Here is a 22,332-nt window from a genome sequence, read left to right as displayed (position 1 = left end):
TAAAGACATGCTGAAATTTAAATTCTGTTCTTTTTAATTTATTTGTTATATAGATTAAACACAGCCAAAAGCCTCACTCTCCACTCTCTTGGCATGTGCCAGGAGAACGGGAAAAGGAGGAAGAGAAAAAAAGCTTCCCTACATTCCCCAAGAGCCAAAGATCTCCTCCACCCTCTTCTGTTTGCAACAGTGTACTCAGTCCTGAACGGCCTTCCCTTTTTCTTCCGACTAATGGGGAACGTAGGGGACCTGGACGCCCTCCCAAAAACTGGTTATGGGGCAAAGTGAAGGATGCACCACGCCCAGGGCCTGGACGGCCTCGCAAAGTAAGGCCGCCAGAGGATGAAGATGAAGATGAGGAGGAGGAGGAGGAGGAAGAGGATATAACTGACATTAATAAGGTCACAAGATCATCACCAACCCTGGCCTTAGAAAATGAGTCTGACTCCACATCAACCTGTCCTTTGGAGGATCCCAGACATCCTGCAGTTGCTCTCCCACGCAGCAGAGGGCGGCCTCCACAGAAGCGTGGCCCAAAACGCAGGCTCAGTGATGGTCCTGAAGATGGCCCACCATCGTTGCTACACACCACAAGGCTGAGTGAACCCGCTCCAGTCCGACAAGCCTTTTTCAATGAGAGCAGTGAAGATGAGGATGATGAGGAAGAGTCAAGGACTCGTTCGCCACCTGTCCTCTCAAAGCCCACATTAGGGCTTAAATGCAAGGTATTTGCAGAAAAGTGCAAATTAAATTTTCTCTGAGCTTTAAGTCCCATGGTTTGTTGATAATTGAAAAAGACAATTCTTTGCCTGATATAGTTTTCTTTTTATATATATATATATATATATATATATTAGTCTAAAAATGTGGGGATTGTTACATTATTGAGAATAACATCAGAAGTTCTGGGCTGTTCAATTCTGCTGTGGATAATTCTGATTGTAGATTTTCTTTTGCTTTCCTCTTTTTGTTGTCTCAGAAGCCCTTACGAAAGCGGCGTGCTCGTCAGCGCAGCCACCCCCACAGCAGTGTAGTGACAGAGACCATCTCGGAAACCACAGAGGTTCTGGATGAGCCATTTGTGGATTCAGATTCTGAGAGGCCCATGCCCAGACTAGAAGAGGAAACTCCATTTGGCAACCCTCTCCGACGCTACACAGCTGCCCGCAAACACATGGGACCTGCCCCCAAGGGCATCAGCAGAAGCAATCTGACTGAATCGGAGGATGATGGTTAGTAAGACTAAGAATTTAGTCTAAATTTGAATGGTTGTACTTTCCAGATATACAAAGAACTGCTAAATTTGGCCTATTATTGGTAACTAATGACTGTTTTTGCAATTGTGTTATCTAATGATTATTCTGTCTAGGGATGCACCAATACCACTTTTTCTCTTCAGATTCCAATATCAGAAATCTCAGTATCGGACTATCCCGATCCGATACCAGTGTTGTGTTTTTGCATAATCAGTTTAGAATATCTTTACATTATTGTGTGGAACTAATTGGGAGTTCTCTTTAATATGTAAAGACACACAAACCTCTAACTACACATTATTTCAATATAAATGTATAGCTTATGAAGAAACACTATATTGTTAAATAGTATACTGGATAATGTAGCAGCAAAATTAACGTTAAACGTTTAAGTCTTCAGTAGGAAGACATCAAAAACAAAAATAAGGACACTTGATGCATGTCCATGTACTGGAAAAACATGAACAAAACTATGCAACTAATAGTTAAAATAATGTAAATAATGTTTCTGATTATTTAATTATGCTTTTCCAATTACAAAAATTTGCTTAAAGAATGGTTTTCTCTCTTTTTGTCTAGATCCCACTCCTGTGCTGAAGCCAGTTGCAGGCCTGAGAAGGCCTGAACCTTCAGAAACCACAACAACTGAGGTTCCTGAGGTCCCAGTAAAAAAGAAGAAAGGCTGGCCTAAGGGCAAGAGTCGCAAGCCATTGCACTGGAAGAAACGTCCAGGGAGGAAGCCTGGTAGTGGAGTCAGTCAGACAGTTGACTCCAGTTTTGCAGTTCCATCTGTAGAGGACCCACCGCCACCAAAGATCAAGTTGAAACCTGGCAGGAAACCTCGCAGCTATTACCTGCAGCGGGCCCAAGAGGAGGCAGCCAGACAGGAGTTTGAGCGGAACCAGCTCTCTCAGCATCAATTAGATAATTCAACACCGGAGGACAGGGCCTGTAAGAAAACAGCCAAAGCCTTAACAGTTGATCTCAATCCTGAGAAGCAGAAAGACTCAGATGAAGAAGAAGATGAAGAAGAAGAAGAAGAGGATTTCCTTCAGAGCTTTAGACAACCATCCAAACCCAAAAGACGAGGCCGACCCCCAAAAAATGCCACCCTCCCTTCCCCTGTACCAAAACCACCTCCTGTGTCTGAACCAGATGAGGAAGACGAGGAAGACAGACCATGGTTAGTGGAGAAGACTTGCCGTCCACCACCTTGTACCATTTCACAGTCTTCCAGCACCAAGGTCCCTCAGCCAAGAGCTAACACAGACATGGCAGATGCAGAAGAGGATGAAGAGCATGATGATGAAGATTGTGATAACAGGGTTAGTCGGAGAACAGCAATGACACCAGGCTCAGGAAGCCGGCGTAGTGATGATCATGATGCAGATGATGAAGGTGATGGTTGTATGGAAGAGAAAAGTGACAGTGGCAGCAGCAGTAAGAGGAGGAAAGGTCAAGACTTTGAGGATGACGAAGAAGAGGAACCATCTTCGCCAGCTCACTCTCCACCTGTGAAAGAAGAACCACAAAGCAGTGAAAGTTTTGTAGACATGCAGGGGAACATGGCCCATGACTATGTCAGCAAACAGGAGGAGGGGGAGGAAGAGGATGTGGAAGAAGTGGAAGAGGTTAAGACTAGGCCCCTTGATAGTCAGGATGAACGGAGACGACGAGAACAGGAGGAGTCTGCAGCAGCTGCAGCAGCTGTAGAGACTGTAACCACAATCACAGCTCCCTCTGAACCACTGGACTTGCAGCCTCTAAATGTTGAGGAAAAGGCTGTGCTCTTGATAGACACAGAGCACTCAAACCAGCACCCCAATTTTAAAGATGACCTAAGCCACCACCAACACACGCATCACCACAGTAGTGAGCTGGATCTGGAAACTGTGCAGGCCGTTCAGTCACTTACGCAAGGCGAAGCGCAGGAGGAGGAGTCAGAGTCCCATGGAGCCTACCAGGACTGTGAGGAGACACTGGCAGCCTGCCGCACTCTCCAGAGCTACAGTCACGGTGAGGGAGAGGAGGAAACATTAGCCTTAGTGGAGGACTGTGGAGCTTCCCAGCACAGTCCCATGCCCAACGCAGCAATACCCACATTACCGAACCAGTCTGTGCGTTCAGTCAACAGCCCTGGAATGACTCCTGGTCCTATGGAGACCGGACCAGGAGTGTCTGGTCCCACAGGAACTGGAGGGGGAACAGGTGGAGGGTATACCCAAATAACCCCGGAGCACCCCAGCTCTCTATCAGCTCCCTTGCTGCAAAACATGGAGACATCACCCATGATGGATGTTCCATCAGTTTCTGATCATTCCCAGCAGGTTGTGGACAGTGGCTTTAGTGACCTGGGCAGCATTGAAAGCACCACAGAAAACTATGACAATCCAAGTAGTTATGACTCAACTATGGGCGGTGGTGGAAATGGAGGAGGAAACGGAAGTAATGGAGGTGGCATGTCTGCGGCAGTAGCAGTGGTGGCTGCTTCCTCATCTTCGTCATCTTCATCCTCTAGTTCAGTCACACCATCATCTTCGCAAGGCAATAGCTGCTCCTTTGTCTCAACTCCTGGAATGGCTTCCTCCAGCACAGGGGTTGGCCCTCAAATCGCCATGGGAAGCTGTAGCCTTATTCAACAAGCAGGTCCTGGGCCTACCAACGGACCTGGATCTAACAGTGGTAGTGGCGTCCCACAGCCTCCACCACCACCGCCTCCCCCTTCTACCAACACTCCAAGTTGTAATATAAAGTCTCCACAAGGATGTGTCATTGAAAGACCACCAAGTGCCAGCCAGCAACAGCAGAAGAAGGTATCACAGCCTCCTCAACAACAGCAAAACTCCCAACCGCAGCCTCCACCCTCTGCTCCACCACCCCCTCCACCTCAGCAGCAAGCACTCTCACAGTGCAGCATGGGCAATGGCTTCGGTTCCACACCCATGATCATGGAAATCCCTGAAAGTGCTGGCAGTGGAGGAGGTGGGCGGACTTTATATGACCGCATGGGCCAGGACTTTGGTCCTGGAGCCTATGGCCAGCCCTCTGCCACTTTTAGCTTAGCCAAACTCCAGCAACTTACCAACACCATCATGGACCCCCACTCCATGTCTTATTCGCATTCTGCAGCAGTCACGTCATACGCTACAAGTGTTTCTCTGTCCAATGCAGGGTTGGCACAACTTGCATCCTCTCCACACCCATCCTTGTCTCAGGCTCAGCCCACTATGACCCCATCTCCAAATTTGAGTTCTGGCTCCATGAACCTTGGCTCTCCCTTGATTCAGTGCAACATGACAGGGCCTAACATTGGACTTCCTCCCCCACCCCATACACAGCGATTGCAGGGCCAAATGGCCACCGTAAAAGGCCACATTTCGATTCGGTCCAAAGCCTCTCAAATTCCTGCTGGCTCCCCTCACCAGCAGCAATTGTACAGTCGCAGCTCTGGTGCCGTGACCATGCAAGGTTCCCCACGCACTCTAGCAGTGCAGCGTGGGATGATGCCCAACCTCATGCCCACACCCGCTGCTTACAACTCTATGAACATGAATCCACTAAATGCTGCCATGTCAGCTGGTTATCGCATGCCGCAGCCTATGATGAACAGTGGGTACCACAGTAACACACCCTATATGAACCAGCCAGCCCAGTATCCCATGCAGATGCAAATGGGCATGATGGGAGGGCAGGCCTACCCACAGCAGCCTATGCAGCCCAATCACCATGGTAACATGATGTACACGGGCCCCTCACATCACAGCTACGCTGGCGTCCCCAAACAGTCGCCTTACATGAGCAGATGAGCACTAGAGAACAAGTAGATGGAGAGAAAGTTGAGAGATGTTTTCAGTGAACTGCATCTCTACTTTATTAATTTGTATCCACCCTGCAAAGTCAGTGCCTAAAGGCAAAAAGGCAAGTGAGCTTGGTGGAGGACAAGGACATAGAGACTGCGACAATTTATTTTCCTTTCTAAAAATGTTGTCGTCAAGCTCTGTTCCTTTAGGTTCATTTCCCAATTACCTGAGCTGGGAAATGAAACATGATCTGGGATGATCATGGGAGATGACCTAATGGACCTTTATTGAGGCAAGTGTCGTACTCTCACAGATTGCCCCTATCTGCCATTGGTGTACCAACAGGGTTGGCTCCTCCAAAGGGTCCGTCACTCTGTCTATGAGACAGAGGGAGCGAAGCATTAAAGCAGCTATAGGGGAAGTGGACCTTCCAAACTGAGAAACAAATACATTCAAGCTGTTAATGAACATACATTGAATCATGCACACAATCATTCAATTGATATAGGAAGCCTTACCTAAAAAGAGACAAAATAATTGTAGATGGACTTTATTTTTTCTTTTTTTATTATATTATTGTTATTTACTTTATTTTGAATATGTTCTCTAATTTTTCAATGACTGTTGAAATGCTTGTGTTTGAGTCTGACCTTCTCGTGCTTTGTGCGTGGCTGATTCATACTCGCTCGCTCATACACTCACCCTGCACATAAATACATTTGCTCAGATACACCGCTCTAAAGCCACTTGACGTGCTTACGTGGAGGCACTTGAAATGGGGTTCTAGTCTGGACACACAAGGTATCTTCCCAGTATGGGTATCGGTGTCTTCCCAGTATGGAATCCTGCATATCTAAACTTTACAGTGGAAAGAATCCAAAACAGAGGTAAAAGACTGCGTCATTTGGAGTTGTATATGTCTAATAGTAATGACCAATTATCATTCTCCGTACAGTAGACTGGACCGAGAAGAATTTTTTTGAATCTAGTTAATGTAAATATTCTGGTACTACCTGGTTCACAGCGCAGTCTGTGCTTTCACAAGCACTCCACAGATGTCACTACAAGGCGCAGCAGTCTCATAGATTGCAGGTTTTTAACTTCATTCTACATAGTGCAACATACACACATAATGTGGAGGATAAAAAGGGTGTAACCACACAGGAACGTCTACAAAGCAGTCCGCTATGGCTGTTAGCATTGTAACTGTGCATATAAATGAGGTTTATGATTCCTTCTAAAGTAGGCCTTACTGTGGCACCAGTAAGTAGTGCTCGTCGAACTCCAGCTAATCATGCGGGTGTGATATTAGCTGTTAGCAACGAGGAGAAGTTGTATAAATAAAAAGTAGATCTGTGTCTGCATTGCACACATGGACCAACACACTCATACCCGGGATAAAGGTTAAAGTGCATGAAGTTCTGAAATGGTTACTGTTTTAGGACAATGGACAGCGAATTTCTTAATGATCCAGTATTCCTAGTCAATGAGAAATCGTTCTCAAAGACCTGACGTTATATTATTTGTGTGCTTTTGTTTTTCTGAATTTTATCAGACTGGGCAGCTTTCTTTTATGACACAAGCTGACTCTTTTTGACTTTAGAAGACTTATTGTAGAGAAAATGTTTTTTCTAAAATATAAAAAAGAAAAATTCTGACATGGATATTGGTACTGTCATTTTTTTCACTTCTGTTTCAGGAAAAAAAAAACAATGCGTATTTTTTAGCTCGACTCTTGGGGTAATATTATTAAGAAATTCAAAACTAAAAAAATTACAACTTTTAGTGAATTTAAGATGCCTTTAACCTTTCCATTCCATCTCATCTCTAGAGTTTTCTATCTTTGTGTAGTATATTAATGCTATTTTAAAACTAAAGGAAAATCAGATATCTAAAGGTCACTTAGCGTTATTTTCTTTTGTTTTTCTTGGTTATTGTGTGTATAGGACAACTTCCTTACATCTACGAGGCATGTAAAAATGAGCTCAGTATATTTCTGTCTGTTTATATTGCTTACCTTTTTGTATTCTTTGTAATTGTACATGGTGAGTTGTAAGCTAAGAGAGAGCTTGGTAGCCGGAGAAAGAGAGAGACCCAAGCTTGGGCGCTCGGTGATGGTCGTAAGCGTCCACCTTCCACTCCTCTCTGTTTTGTCCCTGTATGTATTTCCATTTATTTGTTTCTTTTTTTCTTAGCAAGTACTTTCAAAGAACTGTACATTATAACATGAAACAAAATAAATTATGTTGAGCCATTTTATTTGTTATTGTATTTTTTGTTTTATGTTTTAACTACATGTACATCTTTTCAGGGATTTAAAATGTTTTGCCTTACAGTGCTGTGGAAAAGTATTTGCCCCATCCTGATTTCTTCTGTTTTTATGTATTTGTCATCCTAAATTGTTCTAGATCTTCAAATGAGATATAACATAAAACAAAGGCAACCAGAGTAAACACCAAATACATTTTTTAAATGTATATATTTTTTGGTATTTAAAAAAATAATTATTGAAGTAGAAAAGTCATAAACTTAAATCCTATTGAGAACTTGTGGGCCATTCTCAAACATGAGATTTACAGTGAGGAAGACAATACACCTCTTTGAACAGGATTTAGGAGTGTGTGGTTGCTGCCTCCGCAAAAGTTGATCGTGAACAAATCACAAAACTGATAGACTCCATGGACTCATGGCAGTTCATGAAAATAAGGGAGGCTATATTGGTCACTGAATATTTTTGAATGGACAAAAATGTTATTTAATTGTTATTGTGACTTATTTGTAGCACTTACTCTAAAAATTGAGAATAAACAATTGAGTTGGGAGAAATAATTTTTGTACTTTAGTTGCCTAAAAATTGTGCACACTTACATATTCCCATGAGAAAGACAAAACTCACTTTTCCTTTGTTAAACTTTCAGGTTTGAGTTTCAATAACATTTTGAATTGACCGAGAGCATTGTGTTTGTTCAACAATAAAATTAATCCTGAGGAATACAGTTTGCCTAATAATTGTGCATGCAGTGTATTTAGGTGTTGATTTGAATGCACATGGCTGGCAGTAATCAGGCCTGGCTGTGTCTAGGGCAGCTGAAACCCATTATGAATGCAGTTTCGTAGATTTGGGGATTTATTAACTAAGCAGGCAAATACTTTTTTTTTCTTTTTTTTTAACACAGGCCCAGTTGCTATTGGATAACGTTTTGCTTCAATAAAGAACTATCATTTAAAAACTGTATTTTGTGTTTACTCTAACTGCCTTTATTTTAAGTAAGATTTTGTTTGAATTTCCTAAACAATTTAGTCTGAGATAATCACAAAAGCAGAAGAAATCAGGATGGGGCAAATACTTTTCTACAGCACTGTAAATAATTCAGCTATGCACATGATGGCTAGTCCAGTATGACTTTATCATTCTAATATTATTCAATAAAATCTGGAAAACGTGGTTTGCAACCGTTACAGAACCTGTTTAACATGTTTTGCTTGATAATATATATTTAAAGTGACAAGATTTGATTTCAAAGACATCGTAATTACTAGAAATTCTTTCGTTTTTACCAGATGTAGTGTCATTTTTATATTTTATAGAATTATATTTATCCGTATAAAAGCGATATCTGAAAAAAAAATTTTTTTTAAACAATTACAAAAAATAAATAAATGCGATATCTGTTACGTTTCTAAACGTTGTGGCTCCTGTGTGGACGAGGTGCAACTTCTGCAACCTTTATACATAAATCTGAGCCAATGAAAGAACGGTCTACGATGATGTTTCCGGTACTTCTTGCGTTATATTTTACCCGCTTCCGTGTACCAATAATTGCCGAAGTGGGCGGGTTCTTATCGCATACGCGGCTCGCTATTGGTCAAGGCGAATGACAATCATGCATGTTATCGTCTCAAAATAACGGATAAGGAAGCAACATCTGCTCTGCTTTATTGAAGAATTGTGTAAAGTGGCAGAGGAAAATCAAACCATATAATCGTGAGTATTAATAGTGTTTCTTATTTACAGTAAGATTATTTACTCCCAGAGAAAGGGAACGGCAATGCGGATTGAATGAACCAGATTAATCCTCACCGGAGTTTGTCACAAGACAAAAAAAAAAAAAAAAATCCTGTGATGCGAAAGGGGAGGAGAAAATATGGATGCAAACGTTTAGAAATGCGGAGGTGATAAGGAAACCCACCAAACCAGCGGTTTCCATCCCTTCATCTGAGCTGGTTGTGTGCTTATTTCCAAACTATTCTTCTATGCGGTAACCAGATAGGGCTGTGAAATATTAAATGAGCTCAATGGCCTATCGGTTACCCATGATAATATTTGCAGGCTTCGGGTCAATCATTGCCTGATCGAAATATACCAAGTAGGCTTCAAATTCACCCTTTCAGTATGTATGTTATAGATATATTCTTCGATGCATAATTTGAATGTGTTTAGTTTTGTGCAATGTGCTGTTGTTTTTTCCAGGGGCGTCGGTCCTCGAGCCGCCACGATGATCCACAGTCTTTTCCTGGTTAACGCATCGGGGGACATCTTCTTGGAGAAGCACTGGAAAAGCGTGGTCAGCCGATCCGTGTGTGACTACTTTTTCGAGGCTCTGGAACGCGCAACGGAACCGGAGAACGTGCCTCCGGTTATCCCGACCCCGCACCACTACCTCATTAACGTGCTCCGCCACCGCATCTACTTTGTGGCTGTCATACAGAGCGAGGTGCCGCCTCTGTTTGTCATCGAGTTTCTCCATCGGGTTGTGGACACATTTCAGGTTTGTGTGTTTTAATCGTCTAATCAGCCCATTCTTAGGCGTACTGTTGTAACAACTGGATAGTGATGTTATCATATGGTAATAACGTGATACTGAATAATGACCAAATCCATATATAATGATTAGTGGTAACAGGAGTGGCATTACTACTCCAAAAGTCATGGGGAAACCAACTGTTAGATTACAGTTAGATTATCATAATCATATAATCTGCAAATAAGATATGAATGCATATCATGTATATATTCAGCTATGAACAGGGTTGGGAGAGTTACTTTTGAAATGTATTCCACTACAGATTACAGAGTACATGCTGTAAAACGTAATTTGTAATGTATTCTAAATACTTGGATTACTTTTTCAAACTGGTAGAAAACTCTGCCAGTACAGGAAGACAAAATATACATGTTAAAAATACATTCTTATGCAGTGTTGTGAATTTTCTTGACTTTATTTGCGGGAAAATCAATGCAAAAACCAACATACCTGCTTCAGTTCCACTCAAACACCTGCAATTCCAGACCGAAATCATGCGGGGCTCGTTTTGACCCAGTGACGCCTTGTAAACAAGACTTAATTAGATGCTGCAGTATCGTGAGAATCCATTTTTGCGAAAATGTCCTGCCGCCCCAGAGGATTTGATTGGTTTTGCCACTGATTCATATATGAATACTGATTCAGACATATATCTCATTGCCTAAAAGTGGTGGGGTGTCGTCCCAGTAGTTTGAAAAGTGCTTGGTCAAATGCCAGCTCACCCCCATTGCGTGGTAGACCGATATATCGGCTGATACATTTTCCTGTTTGGCTGATTGGCTTTGCAAGTCGCGCAAGATATCGGTTACTAACCTCACAAAACATGCGCAAATCCAGCGATGTCTTCTTGTGTAATGTGCATTCCTGTGGAGCGCTCATATCTTCCTCTAAAGCTCAAATTTTATCAGTATGGATAAAGCAAAGTACTGCAGGTTTACTCCTTCACGCAATTCCCAACATCTTTACTGCTACAATTTATTATTCATATCTAAAAACTTCACACAGTAGGCCTATCCCAGAAAAGGAGGCAATGACAGCATTTATCCAGACCAAACTGTAAACTGTCAAATGAACACTGCACTTTTTCCAACAAAATAAAAGCTTCAGGTAAAGGGGAAGTAAATATGACAGAAATCTATTGTAGAAAACAAATCTAATCCACAAAAATTAAGTAATTCAGTATTATATTATAGTAAGGACTTGACTTTACCATCATACCATGCTTGTATCTGAAGGGGGCGGCTGTGGATCAGGAGGTAGAGCGGGTTGTCCACTAATCGCAGGGTTGGCGGTTCAATACCCGGCCCACATGACTCCACATGCCGAAGTGTCCTTGGGCAAGACACTGAACCCCAATGGCAGCTCTGCTGTCATTTGGTGTGTGAATGAGACACAGTGTAAAGCGCTTTGAATACTGCTATGTTTAAAAAGGTGTTAAATAAGTGCAGACCATTTGAACTGAGGGTGGATAGTACACCAAAGTTAGCGGCAACACAACGTTTTGTAAGTGCATATTGAACAATGTGTCGTTTGGGACACAGCTAATGTGTTGCTGCTAGATTTTGCATGTTAGCCATCCTCAGTTCAACACGTTTATATCAAATAATCTTCTATTCGCACAGCGTGGCTGATTGTAAACATTCAACTTGCATTTGTAAGCTTCTGTCTTTACTGAAGTTTCACAAGTTGCTGCATATTTACAATTGTATTTTCAGTCCAGCATTGTGGACAGGTAACTCCTGTTCATGAAGTGTTGCTTTTTCAGTGTAAACATACTACTCGCACTACTTGCACTTCAAAATGACATTAAATAGTGCAGAAGCGTGCAGTTGTTCACACGGCTCTGTGAATATTTACGTTGTTTGAGATACAAATGTTGATACAAACTGAGTTTGGCTAATGTGCTAAAGCTAGCGGCAACTCGTTGCATGCGTTTGGAACATCACTTCTGTCAGCTGTTAGCGAATGCTTCAGTGTAGTAAAAAACATTTAAGTGTTCCATTTGGAAAGATGCTACACTTTTAAAGTGCATACACTACATGGTTAAATGCAGTGTATATTGTAAATGTAGTAGTGGTGGTGGCATAGTGGGCTAAAGCACATAACTGTTAATCAGAAGGTCGCTGGTTCGATCCCCACAGTTACCACCATTGTGTCCTTGAGCAAGGCACTTAACTCCAGGTTGCTCCGGTGGGATTGTCCCTGTAATAAGTGCACTGTAAGTTGCTTTGGATAAAAGCGTCTGCCAAATGCATAAATGTAAATGAATGGTGTTTAGTGGGTACTATAGGACATAAATGACTACATTATTTGGGACACAGCTAAGCTATTTTTACCACTCAATGATAATTTTAAGTAATATATATGCATTAGATAATGTGTAATTTGTCATGTTTACATTCTGCGTTCATGGCACTAATACACTAACATGCTATATGCAGCCATAATATCCTCTGTCATTGTATTTTATTACACTGGTCTCTGGAATACTTGATTCTGATGGGTCAATTGTGCCATTTAGTGGCCTGATCAGAGATTCTTTTCTTTATATTTACCCTTTTAGGACTATTTCGGTGTGTGCACCGAGGCAGCTATTAAAGACAATGTTGTTGTGGTCTATGAGTTACTTGAGGAGATGCTGGATAATGGCTTCCCTCTGGCAACCGAATCGAACATCCTAAAAGAGCTTATTAAACCGCCCACTATCCTGCGTACGGTGGTGAACACCATCACAGGTATTATTTGTTTTATTTCGTGGTGTATCAAATATCTATAAAGTTGAAGATCCAGAGTGCCTTCTAATAAATCCTCCTCTTCTTCTTTGTTATGTGTGCACAGGAAGTACTAATGTTGGTGAGCAGCTTCCAACAGGCCAGCTGTCGGTAGTACCATGGCGGCGCACAGGTGTTAAATATACCAACAATGAAGCTTATTTTGATGTGGTGGAAGAGATTGATGCTATCATTGACAAATCAGGTAGATTGTCCTCTGGTTTTGCGGTATGTTATCACATGTAATAGATACAATATAAACTTAAAACGCTGATGTCTTTGCGGTCAGATCATCAACAAATATGTCAGTCATCTTTTTAATGTTCCCCCCCCCCCCCAAGGCTCCACTATCACAGCAGAGATCCAGGGAGTAATAGATGCCTGTGTTAAACTTACTGGGATGCCTGATCTCACCTTGTCATTTATGGTAAATCTCAATTTTACAAATTATTTTGTTTAATTTACAGTGGTCAACCATGTTTTTCTTTCCTCCTCTAGCAGGGTGACCAATGCCTAATATAATGCTAATATGTAAAATACATTTTTATAATAGCATATGAGAGAAACACAGAATTGCTTGCATTTAAATGAGCAATTATTATATAGAATATTTACCCAGTTAAATTAAAACACAAAGAAAATGTGCATTATCCATTGACACAAGAGGGAAACTAACACTCCTGTTAATCCGTCAAGCAGCCACCGTTATTGGCCAACGTTCATAATCTCTCAATGGACAAATATTGAATGATTAGATGGCCTGGCCAATAAATCAGCCTTGTGTACTCTTAAGACTGCACATAAAATTCCAAATGGTTAATCAGACCATAAGCACTCTATAGGCTATATTTCTGCAGAAGACCAGCACAAACAGCTTAATTAATGCAGAGTACCAGCACTGAAACACTTAAAAAAAATCTATATTTGTCTAACTTAAGTTTTAGTCATTTTATCTACACCTATAATCCATCTCTCTTGTTCTGTAGAACCCTCGATTGCTGGATGATGTAAGTTTCCACCCCTGTGTGCGGTTTAAACGTTGGGAGGCAGAGAGAATTCTCTCCTTCATCCCCCCAGATGGCAACTTCCGTCTTCTCTCCTACCACGTCAGCTCTCAGAAGTAAGCATATCCTCAACATACTCCACAAACACATAATCTCATAATCTATCTAAAAAAATATATTGGATTCTTCAACATTCACAAATTTGTACAGTATATAACAGGCACAAGCGCTTATATAATTATTATACACTGTACAACCCAAAAGGTTGGGACAGTAGGGTAAATGCTAAAAGATGGGACAGTCAAGGTTTTACCTCTGTGAGACATCACCATTTCTTCTAATAACATTTATTATGCGTCTGGGCACTGAAGATGTAAGTTTAAATTTAGCTAGCAGAATTTTTCCCATTGGTCCATTATGCAGGTCTTCAGCTCAGCAATTGTACGGGGCATTTCTTGTGTATTTTGCACTTCATAATGTGGCACACATTCTAAATTGGAGACAGATAAGATCTGTAGTTATGCCAAGATAGCACACGCACACTGCTTATGCAGCCATGCAATTACATTTATGCATTTGGCCGACGCTTTTATCCAAAGCGACTTACAGAGCCTTTATTACAGGGACAATCCCCCCGGAGCAACCTGGAGTTAAGTGCCTTGCTCAAGGACACAATGGTGGTGGCTGTGGGGATCGAACCAGCGACCTTCTGATTATCAGTTTACCAGTTATGTGGTTTAGTCCACTACACCACCACCACTCACGCCATGCACTTTAAATCCAGGCAGTATTTGGCTTGGCGTTGTCCTACTGGAAAAACACCTTCTGAATGTGCATGATCTCCTATCCTTCAGATGTCAATGTCTTAAATGCCATCTTTCGTCTGTAATGGATAACATGACATGAGTTCGGGAATACTTCGGTAAACCTTTGTCAGTCTACACCATTTGTCGCTGCATCCACAGATGCAAGTTAAGGCTTTACTATGCAAAGCAGAAGCCATACATCAACACTGTCCAGAAGTACTGCCGACTTCTCTCTGAGATGGAAAACAGAACAGTGGATTTGTGGTTAGATGAGTCCACGTTTCAAATAGTTTTGGGAAAAAACAGCCTTTGTACTCCTGCATGCAGTCCTGCCATGTCTCCAGTTGTGAAGTGTGGCACATTATTAATGCTTAATGGGTCAAAGGGGGGAAATTCAGCTTTCTAAACATAAACTTGTGCCTTCAGTGCCCAAACTCTTCGTAAGTGTTATTAGAAGATATGGTGGTGTTACACAGTGGTAAACACTAGACTGTCCCCACTTTTTTGGAGCATGTTGCAATCATCTGATTTGAAATGAGTGTTTATATTTTTGAAAACTAATTTCACAAGGTAAATCAAATAATGTGTTGTTGTAGTGCTTTAAATATAGCACAGGGTGAATATAATTTTCAAATCACGCGTTTTTGTTTTTATTAGCATTATCCACACCATCCCAACTATTTTCAGAAATTGGAATGTAGTACAACAGTTATATGCATTTGTGATTGAATGTGATTTTTGTCACTGTATTCTCCAGCCTGGTGGCTATCCCAGTGTACGTGAAGCACAACATCAGCTTCAGAGAGGGCAGCTCTCAGGGCCGCTTTGAGCTCACTCTTGGCCCAAAACAGACCATGGGTAAGGCTGTGGAATCTGTGCTGGTGAGCAGTCAGCTGCCCCGTGGCGTCCTCAACGCCAACCTCAATCCTTCACAGGGCACTTACACTTTTGACCCTGTCACCAAGGTACATATGTGGCTCTGATGTTCATGTTGAGTTTAATGCACACAAACTTTAGTGAATTGTTTTTATTTAACTTTTTTCTGTTGTCTCGTGTCAGAAGAGGTAGTCTCAAGTTTGCGATATTTTTACTTTGCACGGTGGTTTGCTTTTTTATTTTTCACAAGCAAAGTGAAGGGATGCTCTCTGATCAACTGTTGATGTGATGATGTAAATGGCATTAATAAATGATCAAATATTTAATAGCAAGTCTTTATAGTTGAGCAAACACATGTAATGTTATTTGTGTTGGCTACAAATCTAAACAATGCTATACTAAATGTAATGCTTGCTTTTCAGCAGTACACACATCGCCCAACATTTAGATTTTACTTTAACCTAAAATTTTAAGCGGTGGTAATAGCTGCATATTTATGCCGCAATGATAAATTGTTGTTGTTTGCAGCTTTTGTCATGGGATGTGGGTAAGATAAACCCCCAGAAATTGCCCTGTTTAAAAGGCTCCGTGAGTCTCCAGACTGGAGCCTCCAAACCTGATGAAAACCCTACAATCAACATCCAGTTAAAGATTCAACAGTTGGCCATTTCAGGTACTCTATCTCTCTCAAAACACAACACCAGTCTACTGACATTAAATGAAAAGTTCACCCAAAAAGGATCATTCTCTTACATCTGCAGTCTGCTTGGCGCATCATGACTTCACTTCTCTCATAGACCTTGTTCATGCTAGCGGCATCTTTGATTTTTAATGGGAATGACAACGAGGCTGTGAAGGATATGAGTACAGCCCATATATTCAATGGGCTGTACTGCAGTTTAAAGGGTTTTTGGTCGTTCCATGGACAAAACACTTATAAAATATCTGTCCCAAGACCATTCAGTATACTTGGAACTCCAGACAACATGAGTTATACCATTCTTGTCATTGAAGATGAGTCTATCCATCACTGCCTCGTCATTTCTATTAAAAGATGGCGTCAGCTTGAATAATGTAACAAGGAGCCTGCAGATATCAAGATTTATATTGAAAATTAGTTTTATTTTGGTCCTATCTCTTCAGAAGACATTGATTAAACCACTCAAGTCATAAGGATGCCATTATGCTGCCATTATGTCCTTTTTGGAGCTGCTCAGTTTTGAACCCCATTGACTTGCATTGTATGGACAAACATGCACATCATATATCCTTCAACAATCTTCCTTTATGTTCCGCAGAAGAAAGTAAGTCAAACAGGTTTGAGGCGGTTGAGTAAATGATGAGAGAATTAACATTTTGGGTGAACTATCGCTTTCATGTTGGATTCTAGTTGAGTTCAGCTAATTAAAAAGGGCTCACTCTTTCCCGAATTATCATTATGGTGAAAAATCCTGTGGATAGTATTGAAATAGAAGTGTATGCGAAAATAGTTTCTTTTTAAGGAATTGTTCATATTTGTGATGCAAATAGTGTATGCAAACTCACTGCAACATTTATGGATGGCATTTATTAATGTAATTCAGGATGTTTATTGTATAACGTAAGTGTGTGTCGTATAAATGTGCCACAGGGGTATAAATATTTATTGCATTAAAATATCGAATTAATCTGTTTAAGTATGAAATTTGCATGAGATGCCTTAGAGCCTTTTGTTCTGGGAAAATTACTGTAAATTAAATAAATGTTAACATAGAAAGTGTCATGGTTGACCTTCAGGTGTTTTATATCCCAGAGGGAGTGCTTTGGTTAGGAGTGGGGATGTAATTTAACTATTCAACATCATGAATGAATAATTTACCATTCATGACATTCACATCTTCTGGTCACAAGGGGGAGCCACATGTTGTTTTTATAAGTAATACAGATGGTTTGACAGCTGTGCAACTGCATAACATTGAAAGATGGAGCACTGTAAGCAGATTTTAACTGGTTGTTGATTCAGTGTGTTTAGTGGTCACAACCCATCCCCAAAGAGACACCATGGTCTCATACACAATATAGGTTTTGCAACTGACATGTTTGCTTTTCACCCAACAGGTCTGAAGGTAAATAGACTGGACATGTATGGTGAGAAGTACAAACCTTTCAAAGGCATCAAGTACATGACCAAGGCCGGCAAATTCCAGGTCCGAACCTAGATGACCTCTTTCTGCTTCCGTTCCATTATGTTAAAATGGGGCAAAGAAAAGAGAAGAAACAAGTTTGAGTAGATACATTTCCTTTGGAAAGCATTTCAGGATTAATGCAGGAAAACGAATGAAAAGACTTTGGCTGCCATTGTTGGGAGTATATGACTCTACAAAAGGGGCAATATTGTTATTAACACTATCAAATGTGCTATTACAGGTCCACCCAGGTTAAAGAGACAGTAACTGAAGTTTATGATAAAACTGTTATGAGTCTTACTGCCTTTGCGTCCAGTGTTCTTGCACTCTTTTTGCATTACACTTGCAAGAGACAATATCATGCACTCAAGAAATATACAGTATATTTTAGCCTAAGATTTTACGCATTTCAGTTTCATAACAAAATCCCATCAAATTCAATTGAGTTATGTTTAACAAAATGTTATTAATAAAACTACAAATGTTTACGTATATTTAAAAATATTTAATATTACATTTATTAAAGTTTTATTCATTTAATTTTGTTAAAGGTTACGCAATTCAATATGATGGAATTTTATGAAATTCAAATATGTCAATCTTAAAATAGGCTAAAACATATATATATATTTGCGTGTTAGTGTATTCTTTATTGTTGTATATGTTCGAACTTATGTACAACACTGTAATTCTGTGCTTGCTTTTCCCGGTCTCATTTCTTAAATTCAATTGGTTTGTGCTCTCCTTCTCTAAAAAGCACTTCTATATGTGACTCATGTCTGCATTGCAGAACAATAATCATATTCTCCCATCACAGACTTTGGCCTCCATTCTCAATAGTCAAGTTCAAAGTAAAACATTTTTTAAATGGCTTTATGCCAGAAATGTATTTCTTTAAAGCAGAAATGTTACTATATCAATTCCAAGGCTACATGTTGTGAAAAGTGTCTCTAAAGCTATTTATTGGATAACTGTCCCATTTAAAGCATAACTGACCAAACCAATCCATGACACTCTCTATGGTGATTGAATCTCCAGTGTCATTCGTCTTACCCTGAATGTAACTTGGATAGAAAAGTCCTTAGCTAAATTCAGAATCTGATACTACTATACTACTATTACTTATGTCGTAGTGCGATTCCGAATTTAGCCCTTGAAACAGTAGTACGCAGTACTTGCATCTGTCCCGTCATTCAAAGGGATTTTTTATTTTTTTAAGTTTTGATTTACGGTGGTTTATGATTAGTTTATTAACAGACACTGAATGGAATATATAATGATTGGAAAAGATGTGTAGAATTATATTTTAGCTTCTGTTGATTGTTGTTTTTTGTGTGTGTACTTTTTGGCAGATAAATTCAACATTTTAAGTGCTATGAAATAAAAAAGTGAACTAATAGCCTCAAGTGTGTCATCTTTCATCTCTAAACTAGTCAAGAGAGCAATATATGAAAGGGCAAATCATAAAAAGTCATTTTCTATGATAGATATTCAAAACATTTTGGTTAAAGTGTGTGCTCTAGATATTAACATAAATGTGTGGTCAATTTGGGCAGGCTACCTGATTTATCATACATGGGAGTCTTTTAAGAGAAAGTCTGTCAACATAATACTATTAAATGGAGTCGGCTCTTTAAAGGAATATTCAGGGTTCAATACGAGTTAAGCTCAATCAACAGCATGTGTGGCATAATGTTGAATACAACAAAAATGTATTTCGTCACATCCCTTATAAATAATAAAAAAAAAGTGTTTAAAAGCATAAATTACAATTTTATAAAAGTACTCACAATACTTATGTCAAAACTTGTGTATTAGTTGAGCCGTAAAGTTGTTTAAACTAATTTTTACAGTTGTTTTAGGGTTTGTTGACATTACATCGTCATGGCAACGAAGTTGTAAAATTGCCTTGATTTTGATTTTAATGTTTATGAATTGGTCCCATTCACGTCCATTGCAAATGCCTCACTGGAACCCCAGATTATTAATTTTTTTTTTTTTTTTAAGAAATTGAGGTGCAGGTAATAAATAATTTTTGTGGTAACCAATATTATGCCACAAATGCTGTCGATTGAGCTTAGCTTGTATTAAACTCCAGAATATTCCTTTAAACTCGGCTAGATTTACATGTAGGCGCGCCAAAGTGACGTCAGGAATGTTTAACCCCCTCGTTACACGGCACTTACTGAACTCCACTCCACAACTTACTTTAGCCTCTCTGCAACACTCGCCGCTGCTCCTTCCTCCTCTTCATCGTCCTTTAACTCTAAAACTTCCATACAATACATACAAGAGACATAGAGGAATGTTTATGGGGTCTGTCCCCCGATGAATTTGCAACTTTACTCCTGGAATTCGCTATGTCACGTCTTGACTGTTCAATATTTTTTAAAGTCTTGCAAATTAAGGTTTCGTGTTTGGAATGTATTTTCAGAGTGACATCCTGACGTTCTAGTCATTTTTGTGGAATTGTGTATCCTAATGCTTTGTTCCATTTCTTAAATTATTATTTTAATAATTGTTCATTTGAATCTGAATGAAATTTGAAAGGAGGCATGGAGAAAGTTGGAAGCACTTGGTAAGTTTTACTCCCTACACATTTTTTTCTATACTAGGAAACTTTATTTGTTCCTATGTTCAGTATTAGTAATTAATTACAAACCTGAAAAACATGTCGTTTTCTACACGGATGAAAATGTGTATTCCCTCTAGTGAAAGTTGGATACGTTTTTCAATGCCTAATGAAGCAATTAGTGCAATACACATCGATTAGAGAGAACTCTTTCTTTTGAAAGAGATGATAAGCAAGAACTATCACTGCAAATTGCATCAACAAACGCTCGAACTAGGTTGTTACAGTTTAGCTACTGCGTTGCAAATGTAACATTCTGTGTGCTCATAACTCTTACATTTAGTTTCTTTGTAACAAATAACACGTATGCGCGCCGGCAGCGCTACTTGTTGCAACACGCGCCCCGGGGTGTTGTTGTCTTTATACAGAGGGGGGCCCTTGTTGATGTGTTGTTTTTCTCACCCCTCAAAGGAAAATTGTCTGTTTGTCAATATAAATCAGAAAGCTAATGCAAACGTGTCAATTTAGGCGACCATCTCACGTTTTTTTTTTTTACACCTCTCTCTAAACTCTTGATTTGTACCGCCAGTTAAAGCGCCCGACTGAATGAGGAGCCACGTGCTCGTGCCTGAGAGCTCGTGCAACAGTCTCGGCTGCATTTGGCTCCTGCGATATTTAGGGCAGTGGGCTGATATGGGTTATGGAACGAATTGCAATTTACAAAATAGGCCTAATGTACGATTCTTTAATGGTTGTTGGCAGGGTACTACAGTAAGATGTTTAATTCCCCCCTTCAATAGGGTTCAACCAGGTTGCTTTTGCTTTACGCATGTGTACACAAAAATCTTTAGTTTGATATTCTCTTGCTGACTGGCATTTAAATGGCCTGACCCACGTAACGTTCAGTGTCGTGTGTGTGTGTGTGTTTTTACGCGGAATTTGGTTACTAGCCTACTACTACATAAACGTTAAAATAGTGCGTTTATTTAAAATCTTGCTGACTTAAACGTTGCTATATTTGGTGGCCGTGCCACAAATTGTATTAAATCAGCAACACATTTTAATAGTAGGCTACATATACAAATGAAATACGCTCAGTGGCCTATTCGGTGCAGTCCGCAATCATTGTCTTTAAATTCTGTAGGCTTGACACTTTAAATTATATTTTTAAAACGAAAAGTCATACTCGCCTTAGTGAAAGAAAAGTGGGCTGTCTGTCAGGTTTTTATTTTTAGCTGAAAGCTATCGTGTTGCGGCTTTTATTGCTCCACAACCTATTAGCTATAATTACTTCAGCGAAACATGAAATGACACACGGCGGGAAAACGCTATTACCTAGTAACGATTACTCTACAAAGGTTTTATCAAATAATCAACGCCTCATTTACATTTATAACGACCCCAAACTGAGTAGCATAACTATACAAAACCTAAACAATACACAATGACCCGTAGCAACCGTTCAAATATTTGCGTTTATTGTCGGTCGACTGGAGTCTCCAAGCGCTAAACAAAGAGCGTCGAACGAAAGTCCTGCATTCAGAAAGGCAAACAAAGAGCTGGAGAGCTGTCTCTTGGGATTCGCCATTCTAACCAAGCATTTTCACACTTTTCGCACGTAACCTCATATCAGTTGTCCTCTTTCTTTTCATTGGACATCAATAACCAGACTGACTGTGAACATTAACGTTTCAGTCTGGCAGTATCAATGTCCCAATTTATTATTAGAGATAAAAGCCTTTAAATTGGCAATATTATCTAGATGGAAAGACAGACAGATATGACACTTTTTAATTACGCAGTTCACTGTGATTTTCATCTAAAGGAGCAAAAGATTAGACTAATGTAATGTTATAGAGGTAGTTCACCTCAAAATGAAAATTCTGTCATCTTGGACCATTGTGTTGTTCCAAACTTTTATGACTTTCTTTTGTGGAACACTAAAGGACATGTTAGGCAATATGGTGGTGTTCCATGAATAAGAAGAAAATAATACATACGTGTTTGGAACAACATAAGGGTAAATGAGAGTAAAAAATAACAGATTTGTCATTTTGGGGTGAACTGTCCATTTAACATACACTTGTGTTTAACAGAGATAGAAATGTTCATGTTAGAGCGTAGGTGTAATGTCACCGAGACAAAAGACCCTTTATTATTCATAGGGCTTGGCAAAAATATTGATCTTCCAGTGTATCTTGATTTCCATTTGAACAATATCGATTCTTAAATCCAAAGATCAATCTTTTACTCTATGCGTAACCCTCTAAAATGCAA

The 22,332-nt window shown here is 40.0% G+C and overlaps 2 protein-coding genes across 4 annotated transcripts in view; both read left to right on the top strand.

The window, feature by feature from the left end:
• LOC127638547 (histone acetyltransferase KAT6A-like) overlaps positions 1 to 7,311 on the top strand; it is a 64,277-nt gene extending 56,966 nt beyond the window's left edge. The window contains 3 exon segments of the mRNA XM_052120121.1: positions 54 to 725; positions 980 to 1,232; positions 1,836 to 7,311. Of these exon segments, the coding sequence (XP_051976081.1) occupies positions 54 to 725; positions 980 to 1,232; positions 1,836 to 5,062 (4,152 nt within the window). The 3' untranslated portion in view covers positions 5,063 to 7,311.
• A 1,643-nt stretch (positions 7,312 to 8,954) lies between these two features.
• Positions 8,955 to 18,878, top strand: LOC127640066 (AP-3 complex subunit mu-2-like). 3 transcript variants are annotated; one of them, XM_052122459.1, is made up of 9 exons: positions 8,955 to 9,041; positions 9,528 to 9,825; positions 12,425 to 12,596; positions 12,700 to 12,837; positions 12,974 to 13,059; positions 13,619 to 13,752; positions 15,200 to 15,407; positions 15,847 to 15,991; positions 17,416 to 18,878. In XM_052122459.1, the coding sequence occupies exons 2-9, from the start codon at positions 9,553 to 9,555 to the stop codon at positions 17,514 to 17,516; spliced, it is 1,257 nt and encodes a 418-aa protein (XP_051978419.1). In that variant the 5' UTR covers positions 8,955 to 9,041; positions 9,528 to 9,552; the 3' UTR covers positions 17,517 to 18,878. The 3 variants fall into 3 exon arrangements, with proteins under 3 accessions (XP_051978419.1, XP_051978410.1, XP_051978427.1); XM_052122450.1 differs by lacking the exon at positions 8,955 to 9,041 and adding an exon at positions 9,196 to 9,423; XM_052122467.1 differs by lacking the exon at positions 8,955 to 9,041 and adding an exon at positions 9,196 to 9,447.
• Positions 18,879 to 22,332: the final 3,454 nt, after the last annotated feature.

This window comes from Xyrauchen texanus, chromosome 4 (genome assembly GCF_025860055.1).
Source record: "Xyrauchen texanus isolate HMW12.3.18 chromosome 4, RBS_HiC_50CHRs, whole genome shotgun sequence".
NCBI classification, from domain to species: Eukaryota; Metazoa; Chordata; class Actinopteri; order Cypriniformes; family Catostomidae; genus Xyrauchen; species Xyrauchen texanus.
Note: the sequence above shows the minus strand (reverse complement) of the source record. Positions and strands in the feature narration are given on the sequence as shown.

Bases quoted from the DNA above. Each gene is read 5' to 3' on its own strand.
- LOC127640066 (XM_052122459.1), top strand. From the start codon at position 9,553: ATGATCCACAGTCTTTTCCTGGTTAACGCATCGGGGGACATCTTCTTG. The intron at 15,408-15,846 runs GTACATATGTGG...TGTTGTTTGCAG, and splicing joins CTTTTGACCCTGTCACCAAG to CTTTTGTCATGGGATGTGGG. The intron at 15,992-17,415 runs GTACTCTATCTC...TTCACCCAACAG, and splicing joins TCAACAGTTGGCCATTTCAG to GTCTGAAGGTAAATAGACTG.